The 23,396-nt window shown below is 39.4% G+C and overlaps 1 protein-coding gene across 1 annotated transcript; it reads right to left on the reverse strand.

Annotated features, from left to right (window-relative positions):
* Positions 1 to 6,635: 6,635 nt before the first annotated feature.
* On the reverse strand, positions 6,636 to 18,621 carry TDO2 (tryptophan 2,3-dioxygenase). Its single transcript, XM_018559715.1, has 12 exons — positions 18,587 to 18,621; positions 18,399 to 18,504; positions 17,211 to 17,301; positions 15,064 to 15,134; positions 11,766 to 11,893; positions 11,349 to 11,535; positions 10,340 to 10,447; positions 9,644 to 9,755; positions 9,126 to 9,183; positions 8,960 to 9,039; positions 7,595 to 7,685; positions 6,636 to 6,789 (listed from the first exon to the last, which is right to left on the reverse strand). The coding sequence occupies exons 1-12, from the start codon at positions 18,619 to 18,621 to the stop codon at positions 6,636 to 6,638; spliced, it is 1,221 nt and encodes a 406-aa protein (XP_018415217.1).
* Between the last annotated feature and the right edge of the window lie 4,775 nt (positions 18,622 to 23,396).

The following is a 23,396-nucleotide window of genomic DNA, read 5'->3' on the forward strand; positions in this document are numbered from 1 at the left end:
TATTATCATAACCATGCACATCACCTAGGCTTAGGGATGTTTGATGTGTTTAGCAAAATATTCTTAAAGGGGCATTACTATCCAGCACAAATGAGGTTGTGACAGGCTAAATACACAATTTTGATAAAGGGAAAAACCACAACAAGACAGCATTTGGAAGAACAGTAACAAAGGAGATTGTATTACGAGCTGAGTGTATAAAGGAATAGTGTTTATGGGGCCAGTTTACCTTCTTAAGATTCTGTTTTTTGGACACCATTTTGAAGCAATAGGTAAAAAAACGGCACTCACAAGGGGATCCGTCCATCCAATACTTTATTTGCAAAAAGACTTAACAGCAGCAAACAAACAAACAAATGCTTACATGTTTCAGCCCCCAAACTGGGCCATTAAAAAAAAATTTTTTTTTGATGTTTCCTTGCTACGACTAAGTCCCAGTTTGGGGGCTGCAACATGTAAGCATTTGTTTGCTACTGTAATGCCTTTTTGCAAATAAAGTATTGGATGGACGGATCCCCTTGCGAGTGCCGGTTGTTTACCTATCTGTCAGTGAAGGCTGCGGCTGAAGCTTTACCAGGCACGGAGGTTCAAGCAGTGAGACTGGAGACACGAGGGTAGAGCTGCTCCATGTTTCTAAACTGCTTCAGTATTGAAGCAACCTTAGCAGTTTGGCCACTTTTTGGATAGGGTTTGTTATCTTTTATTTCCCAATTTTAACTTTTATTAGCAATAGAAAATACATTTTTATACACATCAATATACTACTTTTTGCTTCACTGAAAGAGCGACAACCTCAAAATAAACAGGCAGCATGTGATCTAATTTTAGAGTGGATCATAGCATCTTGTACACTACAGGCTGCCTTCTTTTGAACACACTAGACTGGATGCTGCAGCCTCCCCGTCCTCCCATAATTGTATTACTTTGTTTGATTGCCAGCTTTAGGGCTAGCAGGATATAAGCCAAGTAATTGACAGGTGCACAGTCTATGGCAAAATCCTGTTCTGTTTAAACAGGCCCTTTAATATTAATCAAATCTGCACATTTCTATTACATGTATGCACTTAGCTCCATGATCAGCTTCAACACTCAGGCTGGAGAAGTAGGATGATGCTGCTACTGCCACATTTCCAGAACAATGGCTCTGCTTTTGTTTTAGCATGCCAGTTTACTAGTTTTTACCAGCCTATCTCTAACAGAGAAACCATAGACATCCAGGGGAATATTCAGTGTTTTATTGCATTACATAATGTTGACATTCCAATAAAGGGCATCTGTTTTTTATTAAAGGCAAAGCTAAGCCCTTTTACATTAGCTCATGATAGACATCACTGCCACAATTATACAGATTTGCCTATTGCTTGTTAATATGTCCAGACCAAATATACAGCATGTAAGGAAATATATTTGAGTTTGGGAGTCATTAAAAATAGCAACAAAGACTCAATTTCAAGAGATTGTGTTGCTACTGTTTAATATATACAGCATATACAGTGTATTGTAGTAAATACCTGAGCTCCCTGACATTTCTCCAAGGGGAATTCCCATTGCACTGCAACTTCAAGTATAACTGAACCCAAGAAAAAAAATGTAATATATTGCATTTTCCCATCCTTAGATGTGATGGCTGCATTCGTTTTTTTGGGTTTTTTTTCAGGCCAATAATAGTTTCAGCTAGAGGTGCACCAAAAAAAATAATTCAGAAACGAAACCAACATTTTAAAAACTAAGGCCAAAACCGAAAAAAAAAAATTATTTTAACTTTTTCAAATTTTTTCAAATACTTTTATTTGTATTTTTTATAAACTTTAAATTTTTTTTATATATTCCTTTTTTATTAAATATTTTTATTTTTTACTTTTAGGGGTTTTGGAAATTATACGGGGTCTAAACCCCTGATATTTCCCTTTTTAAAATAGAAGAGATTAAGGACACAGTCCTCAATCTTTTTTTCTGCAGCCCCGGTTATAAATGAACAGGAATTCCTGTTCATTCATAACCTGTGGAGATACCTGTGGAGTAGGTGATGTAGATCACTTCCCATTCATTCATAATTGATCATATAGTAACCATACTATGTCCTCAATTATGTACAAACACTCAGCAATCACTGATCGCTGAGTGTTTGCACTTGTTTCCCTCTTGACACGCTGTCACAGGAGGCTGGGCGAGCAGTGCGGGAAGGAGAGCTCAGCCTCCTGTGACTGCACTGCAAGCTGTCTCTGCCCACACTGCTCTCCTTTGATCTGTGACAGGAGGCAGTGGGGAGGTGAGACGCCGGCCACTCACGGTGCTTTCCTCCCTCTGCGCTCGGCCGCCTGTGACAGTTTCTTTCCTCCCCACTGGCACACAGAGCAGCGCCCAGCAGGGAGGAGAGAAAGAATGGATGCACCGCTATATGGGCCAGAATATGGCTCTTTCGACATTATGCCAAAAGTGCCATTTTTGGCCGATATTTTTTCGGCGGCCGATATATCGGTGCATCCCTAGTTTCAGCAAGTATAGAGAATACATGCAGTGTTCTTGTCACTTTCTGTGAGATGAACTGGAAGAAAAAACAAGGTTATCTTGTATAAATGACTAATCCCATCACCCCCCATGTATGACAAAGGGCAGACATGTTTTGCCTGTGTGACAACAATAGCCACCCCTGTAAATACAGTGTAGAAATGAAGGGACAGGTAGTGTGTCATTCACATGATTACTAGGTAAAACTAAAGGAAAAAAGCCTAAGAAAAGATTGCAGCCACCACATCGAAGGATTGGTAAGCTGCAATATATTACATTTGTGTTTATAATTTAGATATGCCTCAAGTATATATTTGTGTTCCCAAACCTCTGTAAATGAGGTACATTGATACAGAAAGATAAGGCTGAAAAGTCTTTTTAAATTGACTTTAGCTTTGAGTGGAATAACCCTTTCAGCAACTAAAAACGTATAAAAAACAACAGTTAGGAGTTTCTTCATAAACATAAGGGATTGAGGATTGCGGATGCGTGGGATCCACTTTCTAGTTAGTGGTGGAGAAAGCTTTCATTTTATATCATTTGTGTCGGGAAAAATGCACATTTTTTTTACTACAAGCATCATCAAAATAATACCAGGATTAAGTAGGGAATGTATGGACGACTTTTTCTAATCAGAACTTTATTTTTACTTTCTTAGATATATTGTAGTGTATAGATCTGCTCAGTACAACTGCCAAGCTCTGAATGACTGAGCACTTAAAGGGGAACTATAGCTAATGATTTTTATTGGCTTTAGTTTTCTTTGGGGCACAGGAGTACATTTACTAATGTATTCCTGTGACCCAAATTCAGCATATAGCGGGCTACTGCCTACTATTTGCTGACAGCACAGAGCTGCACAGCAGCTGGGGAAAGATCTCGACAATATTGTCGGGATCGACCCTGCTGCCTGATTGACAGCTTGCTCTGCCTCTCTAGAGCCAGAGCCAGTTGTGCCTGCCCCCTCCCTTGTATGTCCCTCATGTGAGTGCTGGAGCAACAGAGAGGGGAGAGGGAATCCCTGTGGGGAGCGGTGACTGACAGTCAGCACTCTCTCTGCAGGCAGAAGATCTTGAACTGAATGATCAGCAGTTTGTGATCACTCAGCTCTTGAGCTACAGAGCCGGCATGTGACACTTTCAGTGTCACATGCTGGCTCAAACTATTGGGAAGAGTACGTTTTACTCCCCCAATACTTCTCCTTTAATTGTACTCTAAGAGAAGCACCTTTGCCTGCTCAGCACATGCTGCTGATTGGCTCCTTTTTCTGTAAAATACTGTTTGTAGATATTTGTTCTGCTAACTATGTACAGTAAACTTTCTGTTATGCGGTATTTAACTAACCAGAACTCTCATGTAACCAGAAAAAAAATCCCCTGCGTACTCACTGTTCTGCTGATCTGCGGCATGTATTATCCTGGAAACCATTGTGTGCCTTTTTGTCTTAATTTGTTTTTGATCACTGCATTTCAATATTAATATGAAGTCAATACAGAATTTATGGTATAGTATGGGGTATGGTATTAGTTAGAGCTATTTTTAATAGTTACTCTCAAGCAACCACAAACTACATTTATCCGGAACATACCAATCCCCATGGATGCCGGATAACGTGGAATTTACTGTAATGCTTTTTCACCATTGCCAGGGTAAAGCTATTGGAAAATTAACCCAATGATCAACAGGCAAGGGGAATGAGCTGAGTGATTTGTAAGACGTTGATCAATAAGTATTATGACATTATTCCAACCAAAACTGATATTTCTGTATGCATGTAATCCCCTGCGATAGGCTGAATGATCTATTCAGCCTATCGCAGGCAGTCCCATCAAAAGTTTAGATAAGCTTTGTACATACCACTATCCAATGTAATTCCAGACTCCCAGTTGTAGAAAGAAGAATGCATATCAACATGCAACCCTGATCATTTCCTTGTTCATAGTCCTGGTCTGGACATATGCGCTTTGTACACTATAACTAAAAGTATCAATTGGATTGCTGCTTCTAGCAGTTTGTGATCTATTTCGCCAGATATTAAATTAGTGCAGCATACAAATCATAATGTGTGCCTTCTGGCACAGACATTGAATCAAACAGGTACTGTATGTTGGGCAGCTACCTTCCTTTTTTTAACCCTGTCTGCTGTTACAGTGCAGGCTGCAGCGAAGCAGAATATAAATAATACAATGTTTACACTGCCATTGGCTAAGCGCAAGAAAAGGAAGCAGTCAGAGGTTATATGTGGAAAACAGATTTGTGCAAACTTGTTACCTATTCATAAAATGAAACAAATGTAGCATTTAGCATAGTGTGCTGTTGTGAGCTGACCTAGGATGAAGGTGTTCAACATTCATATAGTGTGGGACTAAGCTCCAGTGTGAGATTTATGGGGCCTCCAGCTGTTAAGGGCCCGAAATATGTTCCAAATAGTAGCTTATACCTGGTGTACTACGACTCCTACTTACAAACGAAGGCTATTACTATACAGCAGGGGGTCCCAGGCTGCGGCCAAAGTGTACCACGCAGCATTTCAGTAGTTGTGCAGACGAGCAGTGCACTCCTTTTTGGGTTTGGTTCGTAGTACTGTATGTACATTACAGGCCGTTGACTCTTGTTAGACATGCAGACGAGGGGTGCCCACCTCTTCATCCGGGTCACTGTGCGGTTTTTACCCTCTATATCCTCATTAGAAAGATTTAATCTCAGTTCCTATTCTTGAGACAACAGGAAGTGAGAGGAAATCTACCCCAAGAAAGGGAAATTTACACCTGTAAGGGTTATCATGGGAAAAAGGTGTCTCCACTGAAACTTTATCACCAAACCTTGTTTCCAAGACAACCCAACATTTTCAAAATTGTCACAGGGACAGAAAGTGGGGTGAAATCTTCTGAACAAGGGCACACAGCAAAACAAACTTTACAAGGGTTTAACCCTTCCCTACGCTATCCATAACTAAAAACATTTTTTTGGGGCTTGAGTTACACTTAAAAAATGTACCTGTTCCAACTTACATACAAATTCAACTTCAGAACCAACCTACAGAACCTATCTTGTTTGTAACCTGGGGACTGCCTGTATTTTGTGTATTATTATTATAATACATGATTTATATAGCGCCAACAGTTTGCTCAGCGCTTTACAATATCAGATAGACATTACAATACAATTCACGACAAGATGGTAAGGGGGGGCCCGGCCCGTGAGGGCTTACAATCTATCAATAGAATAAAGTATGCACACAATATGAATAAAAAATGGAATAATATATTTGGATAAAATATATAGAAGAGGTAACATACAAACATAGACATTCCAAAAATTGTTAATGCATTTTAAATGATGAAGTGCTATGTACTGTATTTTGTATAAATAAAGTATTTTAAGTTAAAATAAATGTGTTATTGTACTTAAATATTGTTTGTTTACATATAGGGTGGATGGCTATGTGTGTGTGGGGGTATAAATATATACACATACATACATACATACTAATGGCTATATATTTTATACATTCAGATATCTACATGGCACTACAAATATTTTTGTTTCCTTTATTAACCTGTGATTCCATACAAGGATATAGCAATTTGAGGTATAGATTTTTGTTGTTGTTATAACAATGTTTCTTGTTCTATTACTTACTATTAGACTGATTTTTTTTTAATGCTTAGCTTTTTGAATCCCAGATATATGAATTAGGATACAATATATTCATTATCCTATTAAACTGTATCTATAGCCAAACATTTTTGTTTTCAGATTTTGATAGAGCAAAGGTTTACACTCCTGCCAGGCTCTTTTGGAGAAATAGCTTCCTGTCTGGTAAAAAAAAGGTTGCCCTCAGGACAGGAAGTGAGGGAAAATACAACAGCGAAAGGTTGTTTACAGAATAGAAAGTGGGGGGCAATCTCTATAACGTAGCCCTGGATAGCTGGAAAACCTAATAGGGGTTCCAAACTTCACCAATTCTATACAAAAATAGAAAAAACAAATGTTGGCTATAAATACAATTTAAGTACAAAAACGTTGTATTTTTCTTTTCAAGCATTTTCTATGAAGGTTTGATTGCTTTAGAACAAGCAGTATGAACAGTATAAACGGCTGGCAGACGGCTGTATATAATCTCCTCAGTCAGAATCCTCACTGCTGAAGTAGGAACTGTCGCAATATTCTGCGGTGTACAGAAATTTGTGGACGCTCGGGTTCAGTCGGGGTACCCAGTCTCTTGGTATCAAAAATGTTGAAAGATTGAACAGATCTACAAAAACTTTATATCTGTCACTGTTGGGAAAAAAAGTTTGATACCATAGTTAGTTAGTTAAAACATTTTCCTTTAAAAAGTTGTACAGACAGGTTCTCCAGTTAGTCATCTGGGTGTGTGGTAGTGTTTTGGCTATTTTTGCAATGTATACAGGCATGTGATCATATACTTAAGTGGGGTACACACAGTTCTTTTTTTTTTTTTTAACCCCTGGGCTGAATGAAAAAAAAGGGCAGATTCCTCCATCAACGCTCACGAGCGTTGACTGACGAATCCCCTGCTCTTTGCATTGTATTCTGACAGAGCCCAGCAGCCGCTGTCAGAATAACTGAACGGAGGTAGCAGCTGATTCAATGCAAGCACCGTTCGGATGAGAATTTTGAGGGTTGCCGGGCAGAAGGGTGCCTACTTCTCATTGTTGGTCATGTGGCCACCACCTCTCAGACCCCATCCAGTACAGTGGGGGAACAGCAGTCCTGCATTGTTGGTGATGACCTTGAGGACCCGTCCACATTACAGGAGTGGAGAAGAGTGGCAGTTGTCAGAGGAGCAAGCAATAATGTAAGTATTCCTCTACTTTAAACCTCCCCTAGACTAAACAAACATTTAACCGTTGCTATAGTGGAGGGTTGGACGAGTCATGTCGCAAACTACTAAAGTTTTATGCCTGTTCAAATTTAAAAAAAACTTCGACTTACCGGCAGTTTCACTATTGTTGTTTCTCATGTACCTACAACTATCAACCTTTGCTAATGCATTAAAAAATACCAAATATATTGTGCATAACATTAGTACTGCATTTACTTTCTGAGCAAATAATCTCACCTCACGGTTGAACGGAGGTAGTGGTAACCTGATGAACCACCTGTCCCGGCTTTGCTGCCAATCATTCGGTGCACCATGCACACATGATTATCTAATGGAGAAAATGACAGATGTCAGTATGTAACCGTGGAATTGGCACTTCTCCTACACTGATCACTCCTGCAGCCTAAACAGAGAGATATTGCTCAGACCAAAGGCATTGCTTGGGATAATAAGTCAGGAATGAGTTACACTTGGACAATAATGAGCTTGCACAAGCATCTCATATATAAGTTTAAGGCCCCTTTCAGACGTGAGGTCCGATCTGGTCCTCTTTTTTTCCCCTCATTTTTCTGACAGACCCGATTGGATGCCCAATGTAAGTCTATGGGCAGCAGAATCTAAACTGATGGGAAGTCCATTTACATCTGGTTGCCTCCAGCGCTGGTCAGGTCCGGACCTGATCGTACCAGATTGGAGGTAATCTGATGTAAACGGACACATCCATTTACATCCGATTCCCCCTAGACCAACATGGGGCCGGTCATTTCGGTTTTTGCAATGGAGGAAAAAACTGGATGGACATGGATGTCACTGTCCATGCACAGATCCCTCCGGATCAGACAGTGTGAAGGGGGCCTAGTAAATCTCAATGCCTTGAGCAGTAGAGAACCTACAGACCTTTCATTTCCCATTATCTGTGAGAGAACTTCCTGTCCATGTCCACTATAAGTCACATTTTTTTTTTATTAAAAGTACATCTGTAAAAAAAATTTAAAATAGTTTATTGAATGTTTGAAGTCCAGTAAGATTCTTTTTTGTTGTCTGTGAGAATTTCTTTCATGTCCTAGTCACAGCAAACAATGCCCCTGTTCATGTGGCAATAGTCACCAGAACTAATAGAGTAAAGCTAGCCATACATGGCTCGTATTTAGTCTGAATTCTCCTGTTCTCCTCCACACCCTCATGGCACCAACTGGTTCAACAACAGTCTATTAAAAAAATGACTGAGTTGGTTGAAAAATTATCAGCAGATCCTATCAGATACAGTTACTGTTCGGGTATTCAGACAACCATGGTTGCTGTGGCTATCATAATTACAATAGCTGATTTAGCATGGATGGAATAATCTGTTTAGTTTCTCTCATTTAGCCCACAGGGTGAATGAGAGAAATTAGGTGTGTATGGTTAGCCTAAATCTCCCCAGCAGGGACAGAGACATCAATGAAGACCCTACAAGGGTCCACACCTCCCTCACTGTACATACATAACTGCCTATTGCAATGATTTGTAATAAAAGTATAAATCTTATGTCATGGTGATAAAGTATCCTCATATAACGCTTATTGAATACACTAAGAACATATAAACGTATGCAATGCTTACATCTCCATTTGGTCATCAGTACATCAATATCCATTAGAGAGGTGAGCAGTTGAAATGGGACCTGGAAGCGTGGTTCCTCCCTAGCACGACACAATAGCACAATAAATGTGTTACTGAATATAGTTTTTCATCATACTTAAATTAGAACTGTGTAATTTCAGCATACCTGTAGAAGTAGATCATTAAAGCCCCCTTCAGAGCTTTGTATGACAGCCTTCTTTCACCTGTTTAAAAATATTGCATGTTGAAATCCCATAATAAGGGTATAATATTATCACTACACTTTAAAATGTTTCTCATTCTGTGATAGGTGTTAAAATAATGTTTCTGTTGGGGAGATCACCTTTCAATTTGTAGATTCATGAATATTGAATATAGCAACACATAAAACTGTAATGACATGCCCAATGCAACAATCTGTACCAGCCAATCAGATTCCCTTGTGGCCACCTTAAAGCAGGTAAAATAATGTAGCTGATTGCTTGTTGATTGTACTGCACAATAGTGCACTGTTCACATAGTACATTTCTTTTTTTTTAGAAAAACAGACATGGTTCCTGTGTATATATATATTTTACATCTCTGAGGACATATTACTTTTTAGTTTAAAGTTTAGTGGTCATGCGCATACTGGGGAGAGCACATATTTGGATTTAAAGATTACATAAAGAATAGTATTTGTACCTTTACTAACAAGATGTTCATGTCGCTTCTCATCGAATAAAGCAGTAAACACTTCCTTTTGCTTCTGCAGCTCTGCCAGCTGTTCTTCTTTATCCTCTGAATCTGGTTTAGCCTTAATGAAAATTACTGCTTTAAGCACCAAACCTTTTTTTCTTTTTCTTTTGCATAGTTTACACAGAGTTTACAGATGTATACGGTAGCACATTGGAAAATGTACCTGATTAATATACATACAAAAAAAGTCACTTTAATAACCAAGATCCCGCATCTCTGAACATCCATCCCCAGGTGAACATGCTTGGTTAGAACCACACTCATTAACTGCTTGAAGACCAGGTGTTTAGATCCCCTACCTGGCCAGGCCATTTTTCAGTATTCAGCGCTGCAGTACTTTGACTGACATTTATTCCGTCACACAACGCTGTACTGAAATGAATTTTATACCATTTTTTGGGGACAGATAGAGCTTTATTTTGGTGGTATTTAATCACCACTGCGGGTTTTATTTTTTACTATATTCAGGAGAAATTATGTTCCAAATGCCATTTAAATGGTATTTAATGTTGAGCAAACATGTAGTACGGTTTGATCAATAATACACATACAAACAACCTTAATTAGGAGATTAGTATGATAAATTAATGTCTGGTTATATGATAATAAGGAAGAGCCATACAAATGGCTGCCTGTATATACCTTTGCTTTCTGGAACTCTTCCTCTAATCCTTTAATTATATTGCTCTGTAATTTTCCCCAGAAATTAAATACAGCTTCTTCCAATCCGGGTGTACGTTCAAGCCATGCCTTAAATATATAACAGGAATAAAATATCATGGTCATTCTTGTCTACGTATACATATTAGGTGCAAAATGGTTGGAATTATATGGTTCATCTATTTCTCTGTTCTTAATAACAATTTCTAGTTCTCAACTGGAAACTTTGATATACTAATGGTAACTATCCAGTTATATTCTCTTTGCTTAGTTATGTAGTGAGATACAAAAGACCAGTACCATAAAATTGACTGAAAATGTGCAAAGTGCAGTAATTCTAAATAAGCAATCGATAATCCTGGAACTGATCTGACTATGGAAAAATCTGATTGAATAAAATGGCTGTATTATAGCTAGTCTGTGTTCTGCTTTAAAGTGACACTAAACTCAGGAGATAAATCTTAAAAATACATTCAAGTACCTTAACCATTAATAAAAATTTATCTTATTTGTGTATCACAAATAAGCTATATTTTTGTTATTACAGGTGAAACTCGAATAATTAGAATATCGTGCAAAAGTAATTGCAGTAAGTTCTGCAAAAGGGGCCCAAACCAAGTACTGAGTACATATGCATGCTTGTACTTTTCAGAGGTCCGATATTGTTCTATGTACAATCCTTGTTTTATTGATTGCATGTAATAATCTACTTGTTTGAGGTTGTGGATTTGGGGTTCTTGGAGTTTTCATGAGCTGTAAGCCATAATCATCACAATTATGACAAATCACGGCTTGAATTATTTTGCTTTGCATGTAATGAGTCTATCTCATATATTAGTTTCACCTTTTAAGTTGCTTTAGTGAAATAAATGAACTTTGCACGATATTCTAATTATTCGAGTTTCACCTGTAGTTATGTGAGTTTTGTGTCACTTTAATGGAACAGACCAGTTACATCTGAACGCCTTTATGTTTAGATCAAGTGACTTACCTCCACCAAACCCAACAAGGTGGGCTCCTCCTCTGATTTAAGCAGCATTTCATTCTCTTTTCCTTTGAAGTTATCTCGGTAATGACGTCTGTTATAAGGAACCCTTAGAATTTCTGGAACACCAATTTTATTTTCTAATAGTCGAAACTGCAAGCTCTGAAAGCCAGAGGCAGGGGATAGGTATTCCCTTTGGATCAAAAAAAATTGAAAAGTAAAATTTCCCATACGTGATTTATGATCAATACAAGAACATAACTGACCAGTGACTATGACTACAAACACAATGAGCCCCATTGTAAAGCATCCTTACCGCCATCTTAAGATGTTGGTTTATTGTAAATATTTGTTCTCCCAAAAGGTTCTATAAAGTGGGTGAGATTATTAGGACATTATCATCTGTTAAAAGTAAAGTCCTACCTGAACTCGAAGAAGTCCATTGCGGTCATGGTTTCTAGAACTGAGAACTGTTCCACCAGAAGTTTCAGAATCATTGTAATCCTTTGAATACGTGTCACAACTTTCAGCATGTTTCTTTCATCTCTCACCTAGAGGAGGACAGAAAATAAATGTGACTGTACTTCACAGAAAGGAGGTCACACAAAAAAAAAAAACATTGTGCTCCGATTGAAAATGTCTGACATTATCAGAATAGAAATTAATCAGATATGAAGACACACAAAATTAAGTAAGAACTCAATTGTTGTAAGTGACTTATCTAATGTATCACCCATGGGGCACATTTTGCACCTGAACCCACACATCTTTAGGAAGATTTACTAAAGAAGTCCAGGATGTTCCCTTAAAAAAAATTTGTGAATATTCACTTTTCTTATCCAGTAATAAATCCTGTTTTTTTAATTTTTCGCGGACAAAATCACACTGATAGCACTATATACATTGCTTGCAGCCTTATATAGGATTATAAGTCAAGATGATGTAAAAAAAACAATCTATGGGTTTTTTTATTTGTTAAAGATGAATCCTGTTCAACTGATGTGGTTGACCCCTTCAATGTAGAGTTGTAGATGTACAAAAAAAAATAATTTAGACTATTGTGTTAGACTATTGTGTGGTAACACACTGTCCCACAATGTGTGACCATGCACATTACATGAGTTGCTGCATTGTCATTCCAACACCATAGTACACTGCTCAAAAAAATTAAAGGAACACTTTGAAAACACATCAGATCTCATTAGGGAAACATATAATGCTGGATATCTACTGTATACTGAACTGGGTAATGTGTTGGGAACGAAAGGATGCCACATTGTTTGATGGAAATGCAAAATTATCAACCTACAGAGGGCTGAATTTAAAGACACCCCAAAAATCAAAGTGAACAAATGATGCAGCAGGCTGGTCCATTGTGCTGAAATTTTATTGCAGCAACTCAAAATGGTACTCATTAGTTTGTATGGCCCCCACGTGCTTGTAATGGATGTCTGACAACGTCAGGGTATGCTCCTAATGAGACGACAGATGGTGTCCTGGGGTATCTCCTCCCACATATGAACCAGGGAATCACTGAGCCCCTGAACAGACTGAGGTGCAACCTGGCGGCGGTGGATGGACCGAGACATAATGTCCCAGAGGTGTTCTATCGGATTCAGGTCGGGCGAGCGTGGCGGCCATTTAATGGTATCAATTCCTTCATCCTCGAGGAACTGGCTGCATACTCTCTCCACATGAGGCTGGGCATTGTCGTGCACCAGGAGGAACCCAGGACCCACTGCACTAGCGTAGGGTCTGATAATGGGTCCAAGGATTTCATACCGATACCTAATGGCAGACAGGGTGCCATTGTCTAGCCTGTAGAGGTCTGTGCATCCCTCCATGGATATGCCTCCCCAGACCATCACTGACCCTAACATGAAAAAGAGAAAATCTTTTAACAAGTGTTTTGTTTGTTAGTTTAATCAATTTTGATGGGGTTTCAGGTGGTGGTTGTTGATCTCCTTTGTTGATCTGTGTTTTTATTATATTTGAATAAACTATTTTTGTACTAGATAAGGTACCCCGACTCTCATTATTACTGGTCTTGATTTGATCTCCTTTAGATCATCTCTCCTTTTTGCTCTAGTGTTACATGACAGTAGAGGGTTGTTGAATACCACATACAAACCAGATTAACATCCAAAAATAAGGGGGTTAATCTTCATTGGGTCTGTTCTCTGGTTATATCATTCTCTTTTTCAGTGGGAGACACAGCAAACCTTCTGGCAATGGTACGTATTGATGTGCCATCATGGAGGAGTTGACATGCCTGTGCAACCTCTATAGGGTTCGGGTATTGCCTCATGCTACCAGTAGTGACACTGACTCTAGCTAAATGCAAAACTAGTGAAAAACAGTAAGAAAGATGAGTAGGGGAAAAAAATGCATGTGGCCTCCACCTGTAAAACCATTCCTGTTTTGGAGGTCATCTCATTTTTGCCCATCTAGTGCACCTGTTGTTAATTTCATTAACACCAAAGCAGCTGAAACTGATTAACAACCCCCTCTGCTACTTAACTGACCTGATCAATATCCCAGGAGTTTCATTGACCTGATGCTAGACACATCTTATTTTTGGAACATCTAGGTGCATTGGCAACGCATTAGTTCAATGGACTGCCTTAACACTGCACAAGTTAACTCACGACAAATACACACTACTGAACACAAAAATGTAAATTTACCTTTAAAGTCAACTCTATCTAAACCAAAATCTAAGCCTTACCCTTTTTTTTGGCTCACCTTACCTAAACCATAGAAAATGTGGTGGCTGAATTTTTCTTTTTCAGGCTAAGAACATTTTCTGCAGGTACAGAAAAATATCTGTTAATTTACCCTGCCAGAATTTCTGTAAATTTCCTGTGCACTGAACTGAAATTTTAAACAATCTTATCAGCCTTCAATCATATTCAGCTATCTTCTGTAAACTAGACATGTGCGATTTGTTTCGTTCTGAAACGAAATTCGGACAAATTTTCAGAAATTCAGACATTCGGATGTATTCGAATTCCGAATTACAGATATAACGAATGCAATCGAATCCGAATTTCCGTTTCCAAAATTAGTTAGCGGTAGTTTGTTCGAATGTTCGTTTCGTATTCATTCGTTCGTTGCAGCAAAGTGACATTAGAGAAGGAGAAAAAAAATGTTTCCCCTCAAATGTAATTTTGCTGCAGCAAACGAATGAGAAACTAATGAGAAACGAAAACGAAACGACCGTTCGAACGAACTACTGCTAACGAATTTCGTCCGAATCCAAATTCCGAATCCGAATTGACTTTCACACCCGAATAACACAAAATCTGAATCAAAACTAAACTAAACAAATTTTTTGCCTGTGCACATGTCTACTGTAAACTGCAAAATGCATTCCCGCTGTGTAATAGGGATGAGAAGAGGGAAAGGTGTTCTGTAGTCTTAACTCTGCTTCTTCATAGATACACCACACTGAGTGAGCATTGTCACCCTAGGACAGAAGTGACTCACCAGGTTATAAAAAAAGGTAACAAAAAGTCTAAAAAACAAAACAAAAAACTTAATGCATCCACCACATCTAAGGGCTAGTAAGTTGCAATATATATTGTTCTGTGTTTTGGGGTTTAAATATGTTTTAACAATAAACTGCAGGGAAAAAGAACTGCTAATATATACCAATATGTAAAAAGCAAGAAACATTTACCTAACACTTACTGGGTGCTCTGTGTAATGTTTTACTTACATGTCCATTCTGAAAGATAGCTCGAACCGAGTCTAACTCCCAAAGAATCTGCTTAAACCAAAGTTCATAAGCTGCAATACAATAAAGAAAATTACAGGATAAATTATTATCATTCTGCAAATAAAATTTAAGGAAAATAAACTAATGCCTTTTATATTTCCTTTAGGCAATGTACTGCATAGAGAACACTTGGAAAATGAGGTTTATACAATTTTGGTGACCATTTGTTGCATGTTGAAATTTCTAGTATCAGAGGTTTGTGAGTTTTTGATTACTATAAACAATTTTATCAAAATATACCCCTGGAGATTGATGACCCTCTGACATCTCTTATTAAATATGTTCTGTTACATGTAAGATTAAATCACAGTGTTGTAGAGAAGATTAAAACAATACAGTATAGAAATTATACATCGGTGGCCCCTTTAAACAGATGCTGTTTACATTTGTAAAGCCAACTGTCAACTTTACAGTGGAAGCGATTCCAGGGGCTGTTGCAGAGTGTGCCCCCTCCCCACCTGAAGCTTCGCTTCCCAGGCACAGCTGCCCCTCCTTTGGACCTGGGACCAGCATGCCGGGTTCAGCGGAAAGCCAGTGAGGAGACTGAAGAACATCTATTCGCCGATCTTCTTCCCGCTCCTTGGAATTGGAAGCAATTGCATCACTTCCGGTCCTTTAGCTGTCATTGCTTGGCTCCAGAAGCTGGGCAATAAGCTATTGGAGCACGATCTGTACTCCAATTGCTAACTTGCAGTGGAATGGTGACACTGTGGGTCTTTTAGACCCATAGTATCACCTTAAAGCTTACCTGTCACCTCCAATGTGCTATCACATAGGGGGCTTGTAAGTCCCCTTATGTGATAGCAATAAAGTAAAGTAAAAAATAATTTTAAAAAGTTTTTTAAAAAATTAGATCAAATAAAATTAAATGTAAAAATAAGAAAAGTTTTTTTAAAGTCCCCCGCCCTGCAAGCGTTGCGCATATCAATGTAAAGACACTTTGAGTGCACCTACATACGAAAACTACGATCGCTATTTTCGATGATCGATATTTTTTGAAAGCACAGATCCTGTAGAATAAAATGGTGGCAGTTGCAAATTTTTATGCCGTACAATATTAGCGCAACTCTTCATCAAACCCAAAAATATAGTATAAAATGCAGTTAAGTTAATTTTAGTGCCCAAAAACACAATATAATGCACATTTTGTTTGTAAAATATAACAGTTGAGGTTACAACAAATATATATATACCCAATATGCCCCTGAAGGGAGATTCCAGGGGCAGGTCTAAGATCAAACCGGCTCTGAGGATCACTTTATTTTCCTCCTAGACCAAAATGAACACTTAACCCCCTGCAGTGCGAGGCTAGCCCGCTTATTGTGCTTCAATAGCGTATTCATTGGCTTTTGCAGCCAAGCAATGACAGCTATGGGACCTGAAGTGATGCAATCAGCTTTGCTCCCGGTCCCATTCAGAGGGGAGGATATCCGCTGTTCTCCTAACCTGCTTCCCACTGACACCCGAGAAGGGGCAGCCAAAGTAGGGAAACAAGGTGGGGGGGGGGGTCGTGCACTAACCCGGCCCCTCGAAGTGATCTGGCAGATGCGTTGGAATCGCTTCCATTGTAAAGCCGATAGTTGGCTTTACAAATGTAAAAGGAGTCAGTTTAAAGGGGAAAGGGTTAAACGAGAACTCTATGGATTTTTTTTAACCCTTGCAGTGTGGCTAGCCCCACACTGCAAGGGTTAAGTGTTCATTTTGGTCTAGGGAGGAAAATAACAAAGTGATGCTTGGAGCTGGCTTGCTCTTAGACCGGTCCCTGGAACCTCACTCCTCCTCTGCTGCAGCGTTTTAAGGTCCCCAAGTCATCACATTCTATACACAGTGTATAGGACATGAGGACCCCAGAGGACATACCATTGCAGTGGAGACAGGCTGGAGGGAGTGCTGTCAGAGCCGGCTGGCACCAAGGATCGGGTGAATATAACTGTTAATTTCCTCCCTAGACTAAAACAAGCACTTAACCCATGCGGTGCGGGGGTAGGCCCACTGCAAGGGTTAATAAAAAAATGTCCCCAGAAATAAAAAAAAGCTGCTTTAATAACTGGAAGCAGGTACATAAAAATGCAGTTTTATATGCTTACCTTGATGAGTGACAATGAAAAGGTGTTCATCGTGAATTTTGTTTCCCTTCAGTTCACTCTGTAGTACCTGTGAGTCCAGCACTTTATCAAGCTAAAAAAAATACATTATATTTAACGTTTTGCTACTTCCATTCCAATAATGTACTAAAGCGAATTTACTTAATTGCTGTAAAACAGATTATCCCTTGGCAGGGAGAACAGTTTCCATGTACGTATTAAGCTGTGAAGTGAAGATTATCCATCATCAGTAACCAGCCTTAATAAAGACCTATCTTTTAGTGATTCCAATAGACATTTAGCTGGTAGGTAATTCTACAGCACGATCTGATGTCTTGAGGATACTTTTTTTTACAGACTGGCACATAAACATGCATTGCTAAATCCCCTGAATGTACATGTTTATGCCTGTAATTAAGGAAGGGGATTGCAACCAGCTACCTCAGGCTTTGGCTTATCCAACATGGCAAGTTACTGTTACTCCAAAAATCAGTTTGCTAGGAGTGTCCGGTTTTGAATATCGTCTGCTGGTGCCTAGGGTAATGCCTGAGCTGATAGAATTTGGCCAAAACAGACATCAATCATGTTTTGCTTTTGACCACCATATGGTCTTAGTTGATTTGTTTCGGATTATGCAATGATTGTAGTATCTATGGTCCCATTAACATGTGAGCAGACAACAGTGGCCTTTTGGGTATAAAAAAGTTGAATGGCCTAAATGGATTTCCCAACCAATCACTATTGTTCTTCAGAGATAAGCATAGCACTGGGTGTGACTGGATTCTTTATAAACATTCATGGCTATGAGATGCAAGCATGCATTACCATTTGCCATTTTTTTTTGGAGGAGCTTATACAACTCTCTAATACCTGTAATCAGTTAGTGATCATTTAAAATGTTGCTGATGAGTGGCAGCTGTAAAAACATGGGGAAAACAACATTTCTAGATAATAGCTAAACTCTCTTTTCTCTTTAAAAACATAAATCGCATTCATTAGAAGTTCAATGAAAATGCTAAAACATTTAATGGGTTTTGCTACAGGCCAGCAATGGTAGTAAAGACTCTCATTATCACACCGGGAGGTTTTGCAACGTACTCCTTTAACTAAAAAACATGTACTGTTTATATTTTTCCAAAACTGTGTGTCAATACAGCAAAAGGATATGAAAATCAGTATATAAGGACTTACCTGTAGATAGTCTCCATATATGATTCCTCCCTTGCTAGCTTTGTTTAATCCATCTTGGGAATTGTCCCCATTTTTGTCTTCCAGCGATAGTTCATTAAATGTATGTCTTAAAAGAATACATATTACAATTATGTAAACTGTGACTGTAAAAATGTAGAAATATTTTATAGCAAAGATCTTATACTTACTGAAATTTCCTTCCCATAAACGGACATCCACTCATTGTTTATTTTATGTTGCTGTCAATATACAAACTTGAAGCCCCTGAGTTGTACTGTCATTTATACCTGCTGCTTGTGGTGTGCTAGCCAATCATCTTTCTACGCTCTCATTCTGCCCATATAATGTTAATCTTTATCAAACAGCAACCCAGATAGTTATCTCTGTGTCTGTTTGCTCTGTTCAAACCAAAACAGTTGTAATATTTACTCGCAGTTAAAGAATGCATGTCATAAGCTTAGGTATTCATATTCTGATGCCATTAATTGTTACAACAGTGCCAAATGTCTGAAATACATTTGCCAGAAGAAATCTGATGCTTCCTGGATTTTGGTAAATCTCATCATAATGGAAAACAGACAATTCTTTCACATGCTTTGAAGGCCAGTACAAACTGAAAGCTAGGAAGATTTATAATAAGGGCAGGTCATCAAACCTCAACTAGGATTGCCAACCGTCCGGCATTCACCAGGACAGTCCAGGTTTTGAGTCCTTTATGTGCTGTGTCCGTATTTCAGGCCGGCTGAAACCCAGACACAGGATGTCACATCGTCAGGTGGAAAGTGGCAACACGGGGTCCCTGTGTTACTGCTCATATGTAGCCGCGCTTTGTGCACTGTATGGGTGTAGACCTCTGCTGTGACTGGGTTCTGACAGTTCATACAACATTTCCAATCTCTCTCTCTCTCTCTGTCTTTGTTTTTATCTCTCTCTCCCTCTCTCTCCCCCTTCAGAGCCAGGATTGTGGAGGGTGCAGGAGGAACCTGTGTGAGTGTTGTTTTTATCATACTGCCCATTATGTCCCTCATGCCAAAAAAACATGGATCGCAGCAGTTGGTGACTTTTTCAGACACTTTATGCTTTAGCCCATTTACCAAGTTCTGCAGTATATGGCCCTGAATCGAGGACACAAGAAGTCATTCCTCGCTATCTCTCCTCAATCTCTCTCCTGCCTGTGTCTCCTCTCTTTCTCCTGCCTGTGTCTCCTCTCTCTGTCCTGGCTGTCTCTCCTCACTCTCTCCCCTGGCTGTCTCTCCTTGCTCTCTCGCCTTGCTGTCCCTCCTCACTCTCTCTCCTAGCTGTCTTTTCTTACTCTCCCTGCCCTGGCTGTCTCTCCTCACTCATCCTCCTGGCTGTCTCTCCTTACTTTCTACCCTGAATGTCTCTCCTCTTTCTCTTCTGGCTGCTTCTCCTCAGTGTCTCTTCTCACTCATCCTCCTGGCTGTCTTTCCTCACTCTCTGCCCTGGCTGTCTCTCCTCTCTCTCTCTCTCCTGGCTGTCCCTCCTCTCTCTCTCCTGGCTGTCCCTCCTCTCTCTCCCCTGGCTGTCTATCCTCTCTCTCCCCTGGCTGTCTCTCCTCTCTCTCCCCTGGCTGTCTTTCCTCACTCTCTCCCCTGGCTGTCTCTCCTCTCTCTCTCTCCTGGCTGTCTCTCTTGCACAGTAAAAACCCCATGTGCAGTCTAAGATTGAACCACCTCTCTTCTAACCTCTTATTGTGTCCTCGTGTCATCAATAGAGTTCTCAATATAAACATCTAATTCCAGATATTGTGGTCCCCAATAATGAGTTGGAAATTGCAATTAGGTCCCCTCATAAGCTCCTCTTTTCTGAGAACAAGTTTAATTTCTGGAGGAGATCTTCATAACTCAGGCCTTCCATCCACTTTATTAATTTTGTAGCCCTTCTCTGAACTCTCTCATGTTCGAGGACATCTTTCCTGAGGGTTGGTGACCAAAACTGAACCACATACTGAAGGTGAGGCCAAACTAGTAATTTATACAGTGGTAAAATTGTGGTTTTATCACTTGCAAAAATCCCTCTTTTAATGCAGGATAGTATCCTGTTTGGTCCAAAATTCCTGTAGAGAGGTGTAAGAGACTCTTTGATGGTTACAGGAAGCGATTCATTTCAGTTATTTTTTCCAAGGGCTGTGCTACCAAATATTAAAGAATGGTTCCAATAATTTTGTCCAGTCCATTTTTGGAGTTTTATCTGGAATGTGTCAGATTTGGATTTTTTTTCTCCACTTTTTTGTGTCATACCAACACAAACAAAAGAAATAAACATGAGAATGCCTAAACATTTGTAATTGCAACAATTTGATGCGCAAAGTGGTACATTATCTGACAGAAATGCAGGGGTGCCAATATTTTTGGCCATGACTGTATTTAAAGAATGTCTTGGGGTTTCTTTTGATTTCTGTTGCTATGTGTTGTTCATATTCTATGTTTGCAGTCCTAATTGCTCTTTTGCATCTTTTGGTGCATTCCTTGTAGTATTTGATGGTGACCCCTCCGTCTTATATTTTGTGAAGACCATTTCCTTCTCTTTTATATATCCCTTTACTTTGCTAGTTAATCACCCTGGTTTAACTTTTGCTGTTTTGAATTTATTGGTAAATGGAATGCACTGGTGAATTTGGCTATTTACATTTTTTTTTAAATATTCCCACTTGTCCTCAGTGTTCAGATTCAAGAATATTTGGTCCCAATTAGTGTCGCATGGCAAATTTCGCAGCTTATTAAAGTTAGAGTTTTTAAAATGAAGTGTCTTTGGTTGGATAACTGAATATTCACTTCAATTATCCAACCATATGAAAAGCAAATTCATGTTTATCTTTTTTTCTTTTTTAGCTGCACATGATTAGGTATTCAGAATAGTCAGTCATATGCAATTTACACGATTGGAAAATTAAAGTGCATATTCAGTCAATTTGAAGGACTAATATAATAAATAATCCAGCATCCCACGTTTCTATTGTACCGTATAGTGTGGTCATGTACAACACGCCAGTATGCATGTATAGCGAACCACTTTAAACAGAGATAAAAGGACAACAGGGCACACTGAGTGACACAATAGTGAAGAATATGCTTTGGCCTTCAGCTGTGCCACCCTTCTGCTTTACTGTGAGGGTATGAGGCTTCAAGGCTCACAATCCAGTTCTGCTTTAAATGTTAAAAGATTAACATACAAAAGAACACACAAACAGATGACATTAAGCTAACAGTATATATCGAAAACATGGCTTACAAGCACAAAGGTCACACAAGGTACAGAACAGAGATACCTATTGTCAGTGTAACCTGCACAGGCGTTCTCACACCACATGCAGGTACCCACGCAGGATGACCAAATTAATATGCCCACACAGGATAGGGTTATATGCACAGTTTATTGGTTCCACATCAACAAAACTACAAACCCAACAAAGAGGGGTAACAGGCCTGCAGATGTACAGCAGGCCTCGGGATACAAGAAGAGTGGTCAGGTACAAGCCGAGTCGTTAACAGGAGGGTAGCGCGGTACAGGAACAGGATTCAACGGAGAGTGGTCGGGTAACAAGCCGGGTCGGTGACAGGTTTTCAGATAGGAAGCAAGGTTCAGAAAGCAAGGTTCAGGACATGGGAATCAGTCAGGTTTAGCAACACAATACTGACCCAGCTTCCTGACTGCAGGGAGGGCCTAAATACCCTCCCAGGAAGCACCAGGTGATGGGATGATCAGTCACAGCTGGGGCACACCCGCAGGTGAGTACCGGAGCTGCAGGTTCCTTACAGTTCCTGGCTGCTGGAGACACCCGCAGGCGAGCACAGGAACTGCAGGACCCGGCTCCAGCGCCACCTGGGGGTGCTCTGGATCCTGACACCTATAAATGAGTCAAGATAAAAAGGCATATAGCAATAATACTATTTCTACACCATCTCTAGTAATAAACCACCCAGCCTTCAATAAGATGTACCAGCGTAGCATATGACCAGTGAGGAAATATTATCACATGGTCTAGGCATGATAAGTAAAGGTAGCAAAGGGTAGACAAATGACTCTGCATTCTGGGGTTGACCCAGACATAATGCCTAAGAGGGAATACAGAGGTCCCATATTTTGTTAAAAGTGAACACTCTGTCCAACAAAGTAGCAGAAATATTTTCAAATATCATAGCCTCTTTCACTCTATTTTTAACCTCAGATTTTCAGGATCTAGCTATGGTTTGTTTGGTAGCAGTAAACATAAAGGTAAGTAATGTGAAACAATGTTTGGATATATTTTCTAGAATCTTGTTAAGTAGGGCCTCTCCAAGATCAGGTAGTAAGGGGTAATCCAGTATAATGGCTATATGTCTATAACATTTAGACCATTGGGCTCTGACTATTGAGCAATGCCACCATATATGCATGTAGGTACCTGGCTCAAGGCAACCACGGAAGCAGAGAGGGCGGATCCTGGGAAAGCCTTTGCTACCCTTGGAGGTACAAAGTTCCATGTAGAAAGCACTTTATAATTAGCTTCCAGTGCTTCCAGTTGGGCCTATTTCCCAAATGTGTGGCCATGTCTCCCTATTCAACGAGCACCCCAAGTAGGTTTCATGTTTAGTAACGTACGAGAGAGAAAAATCTAGGCGAACATCAAGAGGATGTAAAAAAATCATAAAAATATTCTCCGGACTGTGTGGAGCATCACTGCATCTGAGTTCAAATGGAGTACACAATGCACCCACCCTACGAACAGTCATCTAGTAAAGTAGATTTAATAAAATTTAGTGTCTGAAAGTAACAGAATTGCTCAGAGGACAGAAGTTTAAAATTGTCTCTAAAATAATTGAATGGTTTGATTTGCTCCATAGAATAAAACCAGCAGAGCGTAGATAGGCGATGTTGATACCAAAAATAAATAAATAATCGGAGCTGCGCTCACATTAATGCTTATCAAAAATTAAAAGAACGTGCAAGTCAACACCAACAAAATATGTATTCCAAGATATACACAAATCACACAAG

The sequence above is a fragment of the Nanorana parkeri genome, unplaced genomic scaffold (genome assembly GCF_000935625.1).
Source record: "Nanorana parkeri isolate BGI_ZX_2015 unplaced genomic scaffold, ASM93562v1 scaffold413, whole genome shotgun sequence".
Lineage (NCBI taxonomy): Eukaryota > Metazoa > Chordata > Amphibia > Anura > Dicroglossidae > Nanorana > Nanorana parkeri.

What these genes read in the sequence shown, in the direction of transcription:
- TDO2 (XM_018559715.1), bottom strand. Translation starts at nt 18,621, where the DNA reads ATGAGTGGATGTCCGTTTATGGGAAGGAAATTTCA. An exon ending in TTTATGGGAAGGAAATTTCA is followed by an intron (nt 18,505 to 18,586) that starts GTAAGTATAAGA and finishes TATTCTTTTAAG; the next exon opens with ACATACATTTAATGAACTAT. An exon ending in CCTTGTTGGGTTTGGTGGAG is followed by an intron (nt 10,448 to 11,348) that starts GTAAGTCACTTG and finishes TATATATTTAAG; the next exon opens with GCATGGCTTGAACGTACACC.